The sequence below is a fragment of the Salvelinus fontinalis genome, chromosome 39 (genome assembly GCF_029448725.1).
Source record: "Salvelinus fontinalis isolate EN_2023a chromosome 39, ASM2944872v1, whole genome shotgun sequence".
NCBI lineage: Eukaryota > Metazoa > Chordata > Actinopteri > Salmoniformes > Salmonidae > Salvelinus > Salvelinus fontinalis.
In genome coordinates this window covers 10460271-10479756 of record NC_074703.1, presented here as the reverse complement: position 1 = coordinate 10479756, position 19486 = coordinate 10460271, and the positions used below count along the sequence as shown (strand labels likewise).

Genomic DNA, 19486 nt, shown 5'->3' with positions numbered 1-19486 from the left:
TCTGCTTTGTCCTGCTAAACCCTTTGCCTCAGAAATCTGTGGATTGCTGTTCTAACTTCAAAAGCCTTTGTCGCATTCTTTTTAACAGCTTAAATGCCAAACTACTCCTAAGAAATCTTTACATTCCACATCTGTGTATATTTGAGACGTAGTATTACTAAAGCTTGGTGTATTAGGTTAAAGCACTACTGCAAAATTACTGGGCTCTAAGGATAAATTCCCAGCCCTAGGGCGCTCTTCAATCTGTATCGCTGAATCATTACAGATTGCACGATAAAAATGGAAATGTACTTTTTACTGGTCAGTGTTTTTATTCTTGGCTGTATGTTGAAACTGAACACTTAGATTTGACAAATAAACTACAGATGAAAAAGACTGAAACATTCCGTGCTTGTCAGAAACTTGACTTTCTATCTAGTTGACAGGTGTGCTTGTGTCCATTACCGGGTATACTAACAGGTCTGTATGTTATGTGACGAAGTCTGTGGCTTGGAGCTTCAATCCTTTATAGTGATTTGACCAATGACCAACATGCTCTTTGTGTTCCTGCATTTCTTCATGACAAATGTACAGAGACGTGTTCAGTGTGAAAGAGCCAGTGACTCTCTGGTAAGGATCTCACCAATGAAGTATGGGGTTATAGGGTCAGCTCCTGTGTGTGGCTGTGTTGGTAGATGTCATGGGGGTGAATCGCTGGGGTCACCTATAAAGAGTAGTGGCAGTTATGGGGAAAAATTCCTGGGGGGAAAAAAGCGGGTACTTCGTTTTTAAAATATATTCTCATTGAAACAAAGTGCCTAATTACGGTAGTTTTTCCTCTAACCGCTGCTATTTCTGTCTGTCACAGGGGGAACCCCAAGAATTTACCCCGTCTGCTTATGTTATCACACCCTTTAGCCAATGCCAGCTTTATGAGGCAGCCACTCCAAGTGGCCTTGACTCACTGACCTGCAGAGTCCTCAGTAGGCAACAATGCCCCAGAGTTCAAACCTACAAACCAATGCTTATGGGGCGAGATCATGACACCAGAGCCAGACTCATTCATGCTTATGCTGTGCTACATAATTTGACATTGAGAGGTTGGTTGATATGTATATTTGGCTGTGGTTAAACATTTTGTTGAGTGTGTTGGTTGGATGAATGGAAAGGTTTGCTCAAGCTTTGCTTTAAATGTTTTATCAACAAAGACGGTTTCATCTGGTTATCGCCGTTTCATACTATTAAAGATCTGAAATTGTGGGTAAACCCTTTTTGACAGACACTTAAAATACTTTCTTTGGTTAATTCACCAACAAAAGATACATCCCATTTCGGTATATCGGTATAAGATTTCTTTCACGATTTTGCCACAGGTAGACTGGTAACATTACTAGACAAGGCACTGAGATTGAGTCCATAATGAGGTTGTTTTGTGGGAGACTGAGTCCTGTTTGTCCTTCCTAAGGCACTGTCCAACTCAGAGGAGAATAGTCCAAAGATGGTAATCTTCGGGCTCGATTCAAGCTGTTCAGCTCTTTAACGGTAACGATCCCGCATTCACAGAGAATGCGTTCATGGTAAATGCTTCTTATGTTGGCGCAATCGGAAATGACCTTTACATTTCAGTATTGCTGAACTTCCGCGATACGGATTGAATTGAGCTCTGGATAGTCCCACAGTGCTGCCCTCCACTGGTCAACACGTGTACAACATGCTGCAGCACTCCTCACAGCTTTATCAGAGGGAGAGTGAGGACTGTGACGTGTGTCTCTCAGCAGTCCTGGAGCAGGTCACACGAGCCACCCTCTACCACCTGGTGTTTGTCCTCCTCCTGTTAAAACACATTCATATGTCATCTGGAGTTATGGTGTCACCCCCTAGAGCAGAGGTGCTACTTCACCACATATAGTTCAGTGGCATTCATATTCATGCACATATATTTTCTCTCCAGTGGTTAGTATACAAAGACAATGGGGTGGACTCACTTACAGGAAGCTCAGATGGAACTGGTTCACTTATGCCTCCGCCCTTGCCATAAGTGGGGTTAACTATGCTAGGGTTGCAGTCTGGAGGTGTGTCTCGTCCTCATCCTGCAAAAGAGGGCAAAGGTCAGTTATCAAGTTTGAGGTCCCCCACGTTTTATTGTACATTTAGCTTCTGGACAAACAGAATAGCAGTAAACAGCTGATTGCCTGCAATGAGACAAAGGGTCATAGTTGAATGATGTCGGAATGTTGTACAACAAACACACCTTAATAAAGTAGTGGGACTGGAATGGTTTGGTCTTGTGGGTGTAGAAGTGGTAGCCTACGAACCCAGCCCCAGCCATCAGCATGATCAGTAGCACAACTCCAGTCCCCATCCCTGCCTTGTGACCCGCGTGGAGCTGGGGGACCAGTCACAGATAGGGTCAGAGGTCAGACACAGGAGTCCACCAATACCTGACCTTACCAACTGATTTAGGATCAGTTCTCACAATTTGAGTCCGTCCTAATCTTAACCATAAACATCTCGTCAGAGATCAAGGAGAGAAACTAAACCGAAAATGATGTAATAACCTCACCACTAACCAAGGGGGTAGGGCTTTGAGGGGTCCCTGCAGCAAATGGATGATCCCATTGGATGCCAGGATGTCGGGAGTCGACGATGAAGCGGTCGTTGATATAACGTGAGGATCTCTACAGAGAGAGACCAGGATGGGACACGTTTGAGCTCACTGAGACTACAATCATGAAGACAAACTCTCTGTTCTATAAAATACACATATGTGGTCTATGAGGCTGGTTAAGTAGCTAATTTTCACATTTCCTCAAACATCTTAGTCCAATCTAGGAGACCCGGTTAAGCAGAGCAACATATAATACGTTCATATAACAGGGGGACTGGAAAAACAACAGAAAACCAGAGTGTGGTACAGTGAGTGGATGAAGAAAGTACAGTAAGCACAGGGCTGATGTGAACAGTACGGTAGCTCCATGTCTCACCAGGGCCTTGGGGTTGAGGAAGTCAGCGATACCCATGACAATGAGGCTTCGGCCCAGCTGGGTGCGGATACAGCTGCCGTTGGTCAGGTCCTTCATGGCCAAGACCCGGCCCTCTGAGAGATGGTACTCCATGTCCCTGTGGGTCAGTTTCTGGACAATACAACACAGGAGAGTGTGTATGAGTGGGTGTACATATTTATACATATAAGTCTGAGGAAGGGCTCTATTCAATCAGGATCGCTGAAGTGGTATAGATTGTGTGATTGACATTTAAAGGTAATTTCCGATTGAGCCGACATATGCAGCGTTTACCGTGAATGCAGTCTCCGCTAACGTGGAAAACCATGTGTTTGATGTATTTGATACCATTCCACCTACTCCGCTCCATCCATTACCACGAGCCTGTCCTCCCCAATGAAGGTGCCACCAGCCTCCTGTGGTTATTTTTAACTAAAAAACAAAATATGCTTCTCTGCTAAAATCTGGGTAAAATATTGAAAGGAAAGAGAGTCTTATTCAGTACATTTAGTAATTGCTTGCTTTTCTAAAGTCTACCAACTTTTCCAAGCATGCAGGCCAGCTAAGATAATTAGACAAGCTAGCTACTCAAGGTTGCTGGAAATTGGCGCGATATCGTACGCGTTGATCCAGAGCATCCCAAACATGCTCAATGGGTGACATGTCTGGTGAGTATGCAGGCCATTGAAGAACTGGGACATTTTCAGCTTCCGTGAATTGTGTACAGATCCTTGTGACATGGGGCTGTGCATCATCATGCTGAAACATGAGGTGATGTCAGCGGATGAATGGCACGACAATGGGCCTAATGATCTCGTTACAGTATCTCTGTGCATTTAAATTGCCATCGATAAAATGCAATTGTGTTCATTGTCCATAGCTTATGCCTGCCCATACCATAACTCCACCACTACCATGGGGCACTCTGTTGACAACATTGACATCAGGAAACCACTCGCCCACACGACGCCATGTTTGCCATCTGCCCGGTACAGTTGAAACCGGGATTCATCCCTGAAGAGCACACTTCTCCAGCGTGCCATTGGCCATAAAAAGGTGAGCATTGGCCCACTGAAGTCGGTTACGACGCCGAACTGCAGTCATGTCAAGACCCTGGTGAGGACTACGAGCGCTCAGATGAGCTTCCCTGAGACGGTTTCTGACAGTTTGTGCAGAAATGTTTTGGTTGTGCAAACCCACAGTTTCATCAGCTGTCCAGGTGACTGGTGTCAGACGAGGTGAAGAAGCCGGATGTGGAGGTACTGGGCTGGCGTGGTTACGTGTTCTGCGGTTGTGAGGCCGGTTAGACATACTGCCAACTTCTCTAAATAACATTTTTATTTTATTATTATTTTGTATATTTAAACAGGACAAATCTGACATCTCTATGGGCATGATGCCTCTGGTGGTAATGTACAGAGCTGTGTGAGACAGTGCCTGCATATGTCTGGTGGTAATGTACAGAGCTGTGTGAGACAGTGCCTGCATATGTCTGGTGGTAATGTACAGAGCTGTGTGAGACAGTGCCTGCATATGTCTGGTGGTAATGTACAGAGCTGTGTGTGAGCAGCTGTGTGAGACAGTGCACAAATATGTCCGGTTGTGCATAATGCATGTCAGTGTGTGTTCTTGTACCTGGTTCTGGTACAGTCCAGTATTATCGGGTATAAACAGAGTGGACTGGATGGTCAGGTTACTGAGGCGCTTCACAGACTGTTTCACAGACTCTGACATCTGGGAGTATTCAGGATTTTCTGCAGATAAAAACAACACTGGATCAGTAACAAACCATTGTGAGTGAACATAGATTAAATCAAATCCTGAATATAATGATATATCTTTCCACTCTTCCTCTCTGAGGAGGGATGCGAGCGCTTTACTCCTGTTTTTTTGTCACACAGCACTGGGATTCAGTGGCAGTAGCAGCCAAGTACACGTCTGAACTCGTATCAAAACATTCCCTCAGAGTCCCCACAGCATACTGTGTCACAGAACCACCAAAACAAAAGCACATACGGGAACCCTCTGTTCCAAAGCAAGCCTTTGAAAAGAGAGCATCTGGGGTAAAATAGGGATTTCAGAAATGTTAGCACCACCGAAATGGTTTGTCTTTTCATCTCGTGTTGCTTTCCTCATCAACGAGGCTTGATGACTCAGCGATGAGCAGCAGTGAGTGATTGCAGTTTTGGATGCAGTGTGTTTTTTTACTCACCGATGCTGTCTGGTCCCCAGTACCCTGGACAGCTGTGGGGCTCAACCACCTCCTTGTAACACAACACCGGACTGGACATGGGACTCACACGGTACCTACACAGAGAGAGATGACATATTACTGTGAGATACCTGCTGTAGGGTATGGTGCTACAGTAGTCACAATGCTTTGTACAACATATCTGGTTGTGTCTTATGTTAAGCAGGGACATTAGATACTACTAAGAGATAGCCCCTTTCATTTACTTATTTCTCCCTCACTCTTCTGTCCCCTTCTCCCCTCATATCCCTCTTCCACCCTCATTTACGTCCCATCACTCTCTTCTCTATCTCTCTCCCTCTCCGTCTGTCTCCTTCAGTTCCGTGATTATGCTCTGTAGTTCGTGTCCTGTGGCCACTACGTCCCCCGTGTCTTTGCCGATACAGATGACACCGGTCCAATTGGCTACAGACGTCGTGGAAACATTCTGCCAACACCAATGTATGATCTTCATTTGAGCCAGTTTGCTACAGTAGGAATAATCCTGCAGCAACAGGAAATGTGAATTTAATTAACTGTTATTTTTGTAGGGGTTGATACATTTTTCGTAAGGGAAAATCAAGTCTGAAATTTTTACGTGGAAATTACAAACTTCAGAAGCCTTTTTAAACCTCAAATACATTACATTTTAATATGTCTTAAAATGTCATGTTTAGAATACATCTGTGCCTATCATCGTGGACAGAACCATTGTTCAGTCTCCACTGGAACTGATATACACTAAAGCTAGAGGACACCGTACATAGTTTTAAAGTGCTACAGTATTATTACTTGACGTGTCTTGGACATCTGCTGTGCGTATAAGCCTTTACAGACACTATTTTAATCAAATTTGACAGCAAACAAATGATACGCTTCCAGTGGTTTCAGGAAATGGTAAGCTTGTGTGACCCTTAACCTCCTTCCAACCCCTTCAACCCATAACGTTTTTATCCATGTATGTCATCTGGCTCTCAGCGGCTGCAAAGGTCAAGGCTCAAAAAGCATTTCTGAAAGCTTAAAGAAAACACTCTGTCCTACTCCTTTGTCACCAGATTTGCTGAGATGACTTCCTGATTAGTCGTCCCAGTAAGAGCATCTATCATCCCCAATACAGGATTAGGCGTTTCTGAATAACATAGCAACATTTTTAAAAAGACGATTTCTTATTTGATTTAGTGGATTGCCTCTGGTAAATATGGGTGCATGTTCATTCATTTTCTCTAGCAGGTTTGTCTTTGTCCACATTATCATGCATTTGAACTCAAGAGGGCAGCAGAGAGTACAGAATGAGAGCAGGGCTGTAAGGACCTGTTGAGGACATGCTGTAAATGCACTGCTCATCATTGGAGGCTGGTGGAAGGAGCTATAGGAGGACAGGCTCATTATAATGGCTGGAATGGAATAAATTGAATGGTATCAAACACATCAAACATATGGAAACCAAATGTTTTTCTCCGTTCCATTTTTTCCAGTCCAGACAGTTGAATGAGCCCATCCTCCTATAGCTCCGTCCACCAGCCTCCACTGCAGCTCATTTTATAATAAGAAAGATAGTGAGTGAGATATATCTGGAAGAAATACAGAGAAAGAGTGGAAAGAGAGAGAAAAATAGAGAGAAGGAAAGTCAGAGAGAGAGATTGAAAGAGAGGGGATACCACTCATTAGGCAGAAAGAGGAATCGAGGAGAGGGAAGAGTGAGTGTTGTGAATCTTAAGAGTGGTGATGTATGCTCTGGATGCCCGCCTTAGGGTTAGATGTCACTGGCACCAAGAATGCTCCGTCCAGCCAAACTCCTAAGGGTTGAACCCATGCCGACTAGCAGGGGTTTGCGATGGACGCCACTGTGAGATTCCGGACACATGAGAACACACAGTCGAGGAAAGACACAGTCTGAAAAGAACATGAAACTTGGCTCAGTCTACTATGTTTTTATGCTTGGATGCACAAGTACTTCCCGTGGAAAACATGAAGAAATATATGTCAAATCCAAACAGAGACAAAACATGACTTATGGTCCACATGTGAATGCGTCCAACTCTGTGGGCATAGAGCACATCAGCTTCAAACAATAGTGTCACTGGGTTTTCACTGGGTCCCAATGTGTTTTATTAAGCAGATATTACTATGCTGTCACGGCTCTCATAGCACCTTTGAAGCAAATCACCCCCTCTGTGATTGGCTAAGAAAAAAGCACTCAGAGAAAAAATAGTCTGGGGTTGACTTACTGGAATAGGCATTGTTTTCAGCTGTGGATCTCCTGTTGACTCATCCCAGAACAGTATCCATCCATATTCACTCTGTTTTTCATTCTATCGTATATAAACAGACCCGCAAGGCCACAATGTGTAGTGGATTACAGAGATCTACATTGATAGACTGTCTGTTTCTCTGAATGTGTTCACATGGGTTCTAGGTTACGTGGCAAAGACCTCCATCTTAGAAACATTTGGTGTATTCATTACGGAAACTGTTTAGAGTTTCTATTGGACAAATTCAGGTAGGTCCCTCCCTGTTTCGTTCTGTTTGCTTACGTTTAAAAAACATTTTACAACAGAGTTGGCGTAATGAATACGCCCCTGGTCTTCATCTGTTTGGTGAAAGTGACATCTTACAAGGCCCAGTTTGTGTTTCCCTCTGTCCTGTTAAAATGAACTCACGAGAAGTCAAACGAGTGCTATGTTCCTCCTCACATACATGTGTCAAACTACGGTCGGCCACCGGCTTCAAGGGAGACTTCAAATGAATCGATAGGAGGTCTCCATGAATAGTCTGGATTAATTTTAAGTGTTTATTTTAAAAGTTGGAAAGGGGGGGGGGGATATTTATTGAGTTAAGCGTAAGAGGTGAAGATTTATTTTGGTCTTGTGGACAGAGAATAAGTTAAAGCATGGCCAAGATATGAGAAAGGAATGAGTGTTGACCTACAGTATGAATCTATTGTCATGTTGACTCAGGCATAGACATACAAGGACACAATTAAGACTGAGGAGTTCAGAAAGATTAGAGACATGAAAAATTATTTCAAAATAACTTTTATACCGGATATTATAGCCCTGTGTGCAATCCCGTGTGGCTTAGTTGGTACAGCATGGTGCTTGCAACACCAGGATTGTGGGTTCAATTCCCACAAGAGACCAATGCAAAACTGTATGCACTCACTAAATCAAATGTATTTATAAAGTCCTTCTTACATCAGCTGATATCTCAAAGTGCTGCACAGAAACCCAGCCTAAAACCCCAAACAGCAAGCAATGCAGGTGTAGAAGCACGGTGGCTAGGAAAAACTCCCTAGAAAGGCCAGAACCTAGGAAGAAACCTAGAGAGGAACCAGGCTATGAGGGGTGGCCAGTCCTCTTCTGGCTGTGCCAGGTGGAGATTATAACAGAACATGGCCAAGATGTTCAAATGTTCATAGATGACCAGCAGGGTCAAATAATAATAATCACAGTGGTTGTCGAGGGTGCGACAGGTCAGCACCTCAGGTGTAAATGTCAGTTGGCTTTTCATAGCCGATCATATAGAGTATCTCTACCGCTCCTGCTGTCTCTAGAGAGTTGAAAACAGCAGGTCTGGGACAGGTAGCTCGTCCGGTGAACAGGTCAGGGTTCCATAGCCGCAGGCAGAACAGTTGAAACTGGAGCAGCAGCACGGCCAGGTGGACTGGGGACAGCAAGGAGTCATCAGGCCAGGTAGTCCTGAGGCATGGTCCTAGGGCTCAGGTCCTGAGAGAGAGAAAGCGCATACTTAAATTCACGCAGGATAAGACAGGATAAATACTCCAGATATAACAGACTGACCCTAGCCCCCCGACACATAAACTACTGCAGAATAAATACTGGAGGCTGAGACCGGAGGGGTCGGGAGACACTGGGGCCCCATCCGACGATACCCCCGGACAGGGCCAAACAGGCAGGATATAACCCCACCCAATTTGCCAAAGCACAGCCCCCACACCACTAGACGGATATCTTCAACCACCAACTTACCATCCTGAGACAAGGCCGAGTATAGCCCACTAAGATCTTCGCCACGGCACGACCCAAGGGGGGGCGCCAACCCAGACAGGAAGATCACATCAGTGACTCAATCCACTCAAGTGACGCACCCCTCCTAGGGACGGCATGGAAGATCACCAGTAAGCCAGTGACTCAGCCCCTGTAATAGGGTTAGAGGCAGAGAATCCCAGTGGAGAGAGGGGAACCGGCCAGGCAGAGACAGCAAGGGCGGTTCGTTGCTCCAGTGCCTTTCTCTTCACCTTCACACTCCTGGGGAAGACTACACTCAATCATAGGACCTACTGAAGAGATGAGTCTTCAATAAAGACTTAAAGGTTGAGACCGAGTCTGCGTCTCTCACATGGGTAGGCAGACCTTTCTATAAATATGGAGCTCTATAGGAGAAAGCCCTGCCTCCAGCTGTTTGCTTAGAAATTCTAGGGACAGTAAGGAGGCCTGCTTCTTGTGACTGTAGCGTACGTGTAGGTATGTACGGCAGGACCAAATCGGAAAGATAGGTAGGAGCAAGCCCATGTAATGCTTTGTAGGTTAGCAGTAAAACATTGAAATCAGCCCTTGCCTTAACAGAAAGCCAGTGTAGAGAGGCTAGCACTGGAGTAATATAATATATTTTTTTGTTCTAGTCAAGATTCTAGCAGCCGTGTTTAACACTAACTGAAGTTTATTTAGTGCTTTATCCAGGTAGCCGGAAAGTAGAGCATTGCAGTAGTCTAACCTAGAAGTAACAAAAGCATGGATAAATTTTTCTGCATCACTACTGTAAATTGCTCTGGATAAGAGTGTCTACTAAAATGTAATTGTGTCCTTAGTATCTCACTTCATGGACTAATTTAACTGAAAAGGGACAGCGAGATGTAAGGCATACGTAATCCTCCATTTATTTTGTAAGTGGAGCACCTGATTCCTGAAAGCTGTCCTCAAAACAAAAACATGACTGAAAAGCCTTGAGGTCAGAGCGCTTTGGGCACACGTCAACTGCTCTCCTCTCCTCCATCTCGTCCCACTTTCTTTAGGTCTGGGTTTCCCCCTTTCCTCTCACCAATAAGTCATAGTGCTGGAAGCTTCAGGGAAATTTAAGGGTCAGTATCGTTAGACTTTTAAAGGCCCTTTAAGAGAAAGCACTCGCGGTATTTAGCATAGCATCGTCACTTCTCACATAGCACAGCCTCTCATTCAGGAGAGAGAGAGAGAGAACAAGAGAGAGAGAGAATGAAAGCGAGAGAGAGAGAGAGAGAGAGGTGGACAGAGGTAAAGGAATAGAGAGACTGAAAATGGGAAGAGAGTGAAAGAGGAAACGAAAGGAGAGAGAGGAAGAGAAGGAATAGGCTTAAATTCTTAGAGACAGCAAGAGGAATGCTCAGAAACCAACTCATCTCCACGGTCCTGCTGCCAGTGGGTCTACTGAGAACAAACTCAAGCATCTCCACGGTACTGCTGCCAGTGGGTCTACTGAGAACAAACTGCTTCATTCCATTCATGCATTCCTTCATTTATAGCTGGTTTCGGATCCAACAAGACACACGCAAACACAGGAAAGAGAAAAAGTTGATTGGACAGCAAAAGTATAACAAAGGACCTTAGTAATACAATGATGACAAACAGAACACCAACACATTAAATGGTACAGTTTGACAAACACATGCTGTATGTCTGAGAGCATTGGATGGGCTTGAATCTTAAGACACTCATCGTGTGATACAGCATAATTTAATATTTACAAAATGTAAACAATTCACAAAAATATTACGTCATCTGACATATTCTCAATTAAAGCACCTGTAGCTTCACTCTGCCCTGAATTTTGCAATCTGAATAGTACAAAACAAATATTTTAGATTTCAAGAAATCTTTCCAAAATATCTCAAATAAAAATGTCATGGTACCATATATTTTTGAAGTCATTAGCAGTTTATTCCAAAAATACAAAGCATTTGAATGATTATTTCAAGACTTATTTCTATGCATAGATACTGCAAGCTTTCCAACAAGAATAAGCCTAATCTATCCACCATCAATCACCATAAAGCCATGGGTCTGTCCTTACTCCCTAGCATGTAAGAGAGCCCTAGAAATGACACAAAAGATGGCAACCTCTGACGGTCTCCCAATCCCTGTACTGTCTATAGCTCTAGCCTGCAGTTGTCTATATGAGACTTGGTTCTGATCTGGAAATGTACTGACACTGTTTGCTGCATCTACTCCGCGTTCCTTTAAAAAGCAGGACTGGGTTGCCGCCCCCTACAGGCACTTTTTGGTCCCTTTCTTCTCCTCTTACACATCATTCACCGAGTCCATTTGAAGACTTGAAGAGTTTTAACTTCCATCAAAGTGCAGTTTGTTTTCATCATTGAGTTTTGTGGCTCATTTCTACTCTGAGTAAATAATGAAGATGGCCATGTTTGGTAGTCAGAGTGTGTGGATCCTCAAGCCTCTGAAACACTGTGGAACTCCAGTCCCATTGGATAGCCTCCTACAAGGCTAGGCCCTGATAGGCCAATCAAAGTCAACTATTATCCACTGTCTTTGTTCACCTCTAATGGTGTGGTGTATAAATACTGTCTTCCTGAGAGTTGAGATCGAGGGTTGTTGATGCGGCGCCCCCCCCATTGTCCATGGGAGAGAGGAACGATGGGGGGAGTCTTTTAGTCTCTCATTGGGGACAGTGTGATTGTGTTTGTGTGTGTGTGTGTGTGCCATCACCTGCCTCCCTCTCCCTATTTACACGTGTGCATGTCATTCATGCTCTCACACTTCTGACACCTCACATAGCAACACCACATAAACTTACACTCACACCTCTCTATGTGGCGAACCACGTGTGTATTATACCCCCGACCGCAGCAGAGCAGGTTACACCCGTCGGGGCCGGCCGAAGTGCGGTTACACTGGCGCCCTCTAGTGCCCGCCACGCCCCAGCGCCGGTCCTCCAGACAGTAGTTAGGAGACTTGTTGAGGAAGATAAGTTCTTCCTTCCCGATGGGCACGCGACGCTGGTCCTTCTCCTTCCTCCTCACCTTCCTCTTGGAGCGGTCCAGCACCTGCACGCTTCCCTCATAGCGCTCCTTCAGGAAGTTGCCCACGCGCTCAAACGACGCCATGGTGCGCCAGCACGTCTTGACGGCGCACGAGCCCGACACGCCGTGGCAACGGCAGTCGGTGGCCATTGTCTTGGCGACAGCCTGAAGAGGCGAAAGATGGAGAGGATGGTGTTAGGACTTACAACAGACTTACAACACTGTAAGAATTACAACACTGTAAATGTTACAACAGACTAGATATCATAACTCTGTTTGATAGAGACTGCCTTTTGTTTACACAAACGCTGTGGGAATGTTATGATCAAAATCATGATCTATTGTTCTGAATGCTGGATCTTGGACTGGGACTGTAACGTGAGTCCTGAGGTTTGTGCATTCTACTTCTAACTCTGACACAATAGACTCCCTGGGCGCTGTGTACAACTGGAACAAAAGTTAAACCGTCCTTCACAGTTTAAACTGAGAGATTGAGGAGACATTTTCTTATGACCACAAACCCCAGGGCTCTTCCATTGGATTTAGGATGACCCCAGAAGAGCCAATGAATTTCACCTCTTTTTCACCTCTTCTCCCACTCCCTCTTCCCTGTCGGTTCAGTTTAGTTGGAAAGGCAGTGTGTGTGCGTGTGTGTGTTACAGTAAACAGATACACTGCTACCATTGTTACCACATCCCTCTCCAGTAGTGAAGCCCTCTCCTCTTGACAGTGGCTAGTAGATAAGAGAGAGACCCAGTAAGTGTGTCTTAGTGAATGCCATTTAATGGTCACGCGCATGCCCCGCCCACCTGGGGATCTTTTTCAGCTATCTATTGCTAGTGTTTGATGGGTGCACAATCCGCTTGTCCGGATTGATTGCTTTCATTTTACTCCTGCTTCACACTCTTGCTTGTGCCTGACGTTTTTTCCCCCGTTAACGTTACGACGGTGGAAATGGTTGTAATGACCTGTAAAACACACTCCGGTAATGGCTGAAATGGGCTCCATGGCAGTAGCATAAAGTATTGAAGTAGTACTCGTTACATTTTAAATGCTTAGCAGGACAGGAAAATGGTCCAATTAACATACTTATCAAGACAATACGTGGTCATCCCTACTGCCTCTGATCTGGCGGTCTCACTCAACACAAATGCATCGTTTGTAAATGATTTCTGAGTGTTGGAGTGTGCCCCTGGCTATCCGTACATTTTCAAACCAAGAAAATGGTGCCGTTTGCTTTGCTTAATATAAGGAATATGAAATGATTTATACTTTTACTCTTGATACATAGGAATATTTTATCAATTACATTTACTTTTGATACTTACGTATATTTAGGACCAAATACTTTTAGACTTTTACCCAAGTAGTATTTTACTGGATGACTTTCACTTTTACTTGAGTAACTTTCTATTAAGATATCTATACTTTTACTCAAGTATGACAATTGGGTACTTTTTCCACCACTGCTTATGTGATACATTGTTATACAGTTGAATATATAACAACACTAAAGCTTTGTCTGGGATTTAACGCACGTCTCGACACACACTGTACATGACGAGAAAGATAACTTTATTTTGATGGGTGTTCATTTTTTGTGGAATTAAAAAAACTAATCATTTAATACAGTTGAAATGTTTACAAAATAGATGCGCTGAAATGAAAGCAACTCCCGAATATGAACACTCGGATTATAGTGATATGTCTGATCTCACAAACCATGTAAAGTACGTTTAGATAGGCGTAATCTAGAGCCAAGCGTGTTGACATTTTTTATCCGTGGGTATCCTGCACACTTGTTGAATTATGCAAGAGTGTGTGACATTAACAGTAATTAATTAGGCAGTCTAGGCAGTGCAGGTGAGTGCAGGTAGGGTATACAGAGAAATTGTTGGGTGGTTACGGCCCTCTTCCACTCCGTTATGTTAATGTATTCATTTATACAGCCTGTGTATTTATATTTAAAAAATACCTGATACACTAATAGAATGTATAGAGTGCCTTCAGAAAGTATTCACAGACCCTTGCCTTTTTCCACATTTGGCTGTGTTACAGCCTGAATTTAAAATTGATACCATTTAGATTTTTTGTCACTGATATAAACACAATATCCTTTAATTTGACAAATTAATACAAAATTAGAAGCTGAAATGTCTTGAATCAATAAGTATTCAACCCCTTTCTTATGGCAAGTCTAAACATTTCATATAATAAGTTGCATTGACTCACTCTGGGTGCAATAATGGTGTTCAACATTATTTTGTAATGACTACCCCATCTCTGTACCCCATACATTCAATTGTCTGTAAGGTCCCTCATTCGAGCAGGGAATTTCAAGCACAGATTCAACGACAAAGACAAGGGATGTTTTCCAATGCCTCACAAAAAAGAGCACCTATTGGTAGATAAAAAAAAGGATAATTAAAGCTCACATTGAATATCCCTTTGAGCATGGTGAAGTTATTCATTACACTTGGGTGGTGTATCAATACACCCAGTCACTACCTTCCTAACTCTGTTGCCGGAGAGGGATGAAACCGCGCAGGGTTTTCACCTTGAGGCCGATGGTGATTTTAAACCAGTTACAAAATGAAATGTGGGAAATAAATACATTTTCTGTCCTGAATAAAGGCATTATGTTTGGTGGTGGTCATGTTATGGGTATGCTTGTCATCGGCAAGGACTAGGGAGATTTTTAGGATAAAAAGGAAAGGAATAGAGCTAAGCACAGGCAAAGTCCTAGAGGAAAACCTGGTTCAGGTTGCTTTCCAACAGACACAAATCCACTTTACAGCAGGACAATAACCTAAAATGCAAGGCCAAATACACACTGGAGTTACTTACCAGGACAACATTGAACATTCCTGAGTGGCCTATACCTAAATCTCCCACCAAAATCCCTGAACTCCATTCATTATTTGTCTGTGCCAGTCAAATGTTTTATATGCTATAATTAAGTCAATATCCGATGGATTATAACATTTCAAAAAGTTTAGAGTATCTTCATCCATTGTTCAACTGTTGCATTTATTAGACTTGTTTTTAAAACCTTTTAACAATGTTGATGACCATTGCTACAATTTAGATGGCCTGGTGTCTGCTTGAACTTTCATTAGTCACGCTGTCACTCATTAACTCACATTATCGAGGATGTTCCACTTTCTTTCCCCTCTCTCCTTCTGTCCCGTCTGAGCATCCCCCTCTCACACTGACCTTCTTATTCTCCCTTCCCTCTACTCTGTTTCCTACAATCTTTCTGCTTTTCTCCGAATATCGTTCCCGCTCTCTCTAACACACACACACACACACACACACACACACACACACACACACACACACACACACACACACACACACACACACACACACACACACACACACACACACACACACACACACACACACACACACACACACTTCCTAGAACATCTCCTGAGAGTACTTTTAACAGTGTGTGATAAATTCTATTAACCACTGAATGGTTTGGTCCTAACTCCTCTCCAACCCCATATGGTGAACGAAACCCATAACTATAATAGCTACAGTAGGATTCCTTTCACGGTGCTAGATTAGTACTGTCATATCAGTCATTCATTCAGACACAATGAACCCTACACCTGCTAGAGACTTGACTACTAGAGTTATAGCTCCCATGAGCCCTATTCAGCGTTTACATACTTCCCAGAGTACCCGAAACAACTGTGTTCACTATACAATACTGTCTCTCTCTAGCTAGGTTGTGGATGTGTGTGTTTTGTTCTAGGGTGTATTGTGTCTAATCTAACTTCATTGCTGCGCTGTTTTTTGTTCTGTACACTGTCTGTGTGTTGTACATGCTCTGTAAGTGGTCTTCGCCCTCAAAGAGTCGGTGTGTGTGTGGGTTGGGTCTGTGTGTGTCGCGTCTCACCTGTCTCCCGGCTTCACTGTTGTGCTCGTTCATGGTGAGCAGTGCATCCCCTCCCCTGGCTGAGGACATATTCTTCACTGCATTATCTAGGAACTTCCTGCTGAACCATGTACCGTACTGGATATGGTCTGAGCAGCCGCCCCAGTGCCACCCTTCGCTGGGCGAGCCTGTGCCCTGCAGGCTGGTGTCACAGCCGCACTCCGTCATGTTGCCCGCACTGCAGGAGCGCGTCACTGCCTGGACCAGCCCCGCCGCCATCACCGCGTGGATAAACGCCGTCTCCTTGGTCCCTGTCAGAGTCAATGAAAAGAGGTTGTCGGAAGGGCAAATGTACGCATGGATTATTGCGTAACAGTGGCTGTGGACCTCTAAAACATGCAATGGGTGGATTCTGAAAAGATTCCACTGCCAGAGCTTTCAGCCAATAACACTTCAGACAGAGGAAGATGGAACAATTCTAGCATTAGAACTTCGTGTATCTCAGTAGCACGGGCCTAGATATCCATACAACTTCCATCCATTGTAGTCGTGTAATACATCTTAGCTCTGGAGGGATACATGTGAGATGTGAGTTGAGCAGACACATAGCCCCATGGGAACTGTCCTGCCCTGTGGGGGGGGGGGGGGGGGGGTTACACTTCACAGGTTAGGGGCCACAATAGGCCCTGAGTGAGGACAGACAGCTCTGGCTCAGAGAGAGACTTAGAACATGTTGGTTTGATGATAACAGTGTAGCATGGATCAAACCGGTATCACAGTTACTTGTAAGGCCATCTGGAAAGCTGACCGCTGGACAGAAACATTAGATTGTCCTGTAATGAACGAAGGCTGAAAAAATGTTACCCCAGGTGAATGTTAAAGGGGGTAGCCTACTAATATGTATAGCTTATGGAATGGGCTTGATAGACAAAACTCTAAAATATGCAGAATCGTCTGGATGGAACAGAAACATAATGACACCTGGTGACATCAATTGTAATGATTCAGAGAGTGCAGCTTCTAAGAATCACATGGTGTTTAAAGGTCATACATAGTCTATCTTTGCTGTCAATCAAGGATAAAACGTAAATCAAAGCTACAAGTTGACCCAAAAGCCTTTCCAGTTATGTAGGTTATCTGTGCTACATTATATTTTAAACATTTCTTGCTGCGCCCTAACCCAATAAGAACATTGTCTCCGAGTCCGATTAGATCAAGTTCCCACTTTTAGAACACGAAGACAAGACATCTGTGGTCAAACAGCAGAGCATACGTTTTTACAGTTGATTGTACGAGTCCGGACATAGGCTAAATCTATGCATTTCCATCCCATTGTATTATGCATAGGCCTAAATCAACATCATCTATATGGTCCGTTTTTTCTCCGATGTTTTGCGTCTGGGTTGAGTGAAGAAAGTTGATAGATGGCATGTGACAGGGTGCAACAAGGAGAGAGAGGAATTTGGAAGAATGAGTTTCATGTGAAAATAAAATGTTGATAGCTAAATCATGCGCTGACTCTTAACCATCTTTGAAATCTGCATGGAAACAGATTTCTGGAACGATATCTCTGAAAACAAAGAAACGGTGTTCTTATGTTACATGTCGACCATGAATCTCCTAATTAGGATAATCCCGGCTGGTTTAGGACCAGAGGGGAGCAGGAGTTCTCTGTTCAAAGACCACACTTGACCGTGGATAAATGCTGTGTTTGGACGGTTAAACCGAAACAGATGTGCGGACATGTTCTCTCTCTCTCTCTCTCTCTCTCTCTCGCCCCATAGGGCATACAGCTGTTCGAGTCGGCAAATCAAATCACGTTCCCTCCCTGGACAACATTAAACATTTTCATGACTCAAACCAAACCGATCACGAGTAAAGAGTTATGGAAAATGGAAGACGTGCTTCTTTTTGACGCACTATCAAACAGAAAGACAATTGAGGGACTGTTTTTATATAGCAATTGCCTTAAACGGTCAAATACCAAATGATGTGGGCACACATATTAAATACAGGATTATGGAATACAACCACTATAATGCACCCAAAATATAGTCTCATTTTCCAAATTAAACCCAATCAAAAAGAACATTATCAATAGCCCAGAAAAGTGCACACTTTTTTTGCCAGCGGGGCACAAAGCACCCTATTGTTTTATGTCTATTAAAACGAGTATTTAAACCGCCTGTCCTTACCACTAGTTAGCTCGTAGCCGAACACAGAGAGCTCTTTGCTGGTAGAACAGTTCCACCGCTCGTGCTCGAACTGCGTCTGGCACTCCGCGATGCCGATGCGCGCGCCGTCCTTGATGCTTGGCAGGAGATGGGGCTTTCTCTTGCACAGGTCCTTCTGCTTGTGCGTCAGCGGGAGATTGGCGCAGCCCAGCTTCTCTGGTACTCCCACGGAGGTTATTCCCAACCACCTGAGACATAAAGCAAGCAGAGGCGACAGACAGTACGTCACTTTCTAAACCACATTCATCCCCAAACGGAATCGTATTTCATGCGTAAACAAAAGAGTGCAATTTGACAAAAAGCCAAGCTTAATCACAAGCAATGAAATATACTTACATCCAACTGGCTCGACAGCAGACAGGATACAGTGAAAACAGTAAGAGAAACAGAAAGCAGATCTGATGTACTCCACAGCCGCTTCTTCTCTCCATGGCCACCTCATTTACAGAAGCTGACTGGCCTCCAGGGCACTGGGGAAGGGTATGTCCATGGAGCGCTGGATCGGTACTGGGTTCTGTCTCATGCTAGCCCCACAGCATAGGACCCTAACAGAAATAATCCTCAATCCGTGGTTATCTCGAGCAATTTCAGTAAAAACATCCACGGGGAGAGAGAGAGGACGCGGGCGGAATGGTGTGGCTCGGCGGCTAGTAGTAGCCTACAGTTGGATGGGTGATAAAATAAGTTCCTGACGGTGTTCCCCAAAACGCAGACAAACAGTTTTATCCTGGACTGGGAGAACCCACACCGAGCGTCTCTAAGAAGCGCGCTACCAGGCTCGGATTGGCGCACCCGTGAATTCATATTCAGCAGACGCGCATGTCCTACGCGCTAATTGGACGGACGCGCAAAGAAAAAACGCATGCCGCCGATGGCACTGAGAGGAACTGAGCAAAACCTTTGGCATGAGAGAGGTGGGGTTCCACTAGATAGCACATCCAAAGTCCAAATTGGCTATAGCCCATCGTAAAAATGTATGACAACCAAATGTACTTCTTGGTCTTAATTTGAGGTTGGGGTTAGGAATAATGTTATCAATGTGATTAAGGTTAAGGTTAGGTTTAAAATCAAAAGTTAAGAAGATCAATTGTAGAAATGGGTGGGGTTTATGACTTTGTG

At 44.1% G+C, this 19486-nt stretch overlaps 1 protein-coding gene across 1 annotated transcript; it reads right to left on the bottom strand.

Moving 5' to 3' along the window:
• Positions 1 to 10783: 10783 nt before the first annotated feature.
• Positions 10784 to 19243, bottom strand: LOC129838496 (protein Wnt-16-like). Its single transcript, XM_055905488.1, has 4 exons — positions 18704 to 19243; positions 18329 to 18555; positions 16155 to 16444; positions 10784 to 12409 (listed from the first exon to the last, which is right to left on the bottom strand). Exons 1-4 carry the CDS (start codon positions 18796 to 18798, stop codon positions 11945 to 11947), a joined length of 1077 nt encoding a protein of 358 aa, XP_055761463.1. The 5' UTR covers positions 18799 to 19243; the 3' UTR covers positions 10784 to 11944.
• Positions 19244 to 19486: the final 243 nt, after the last annotated feature.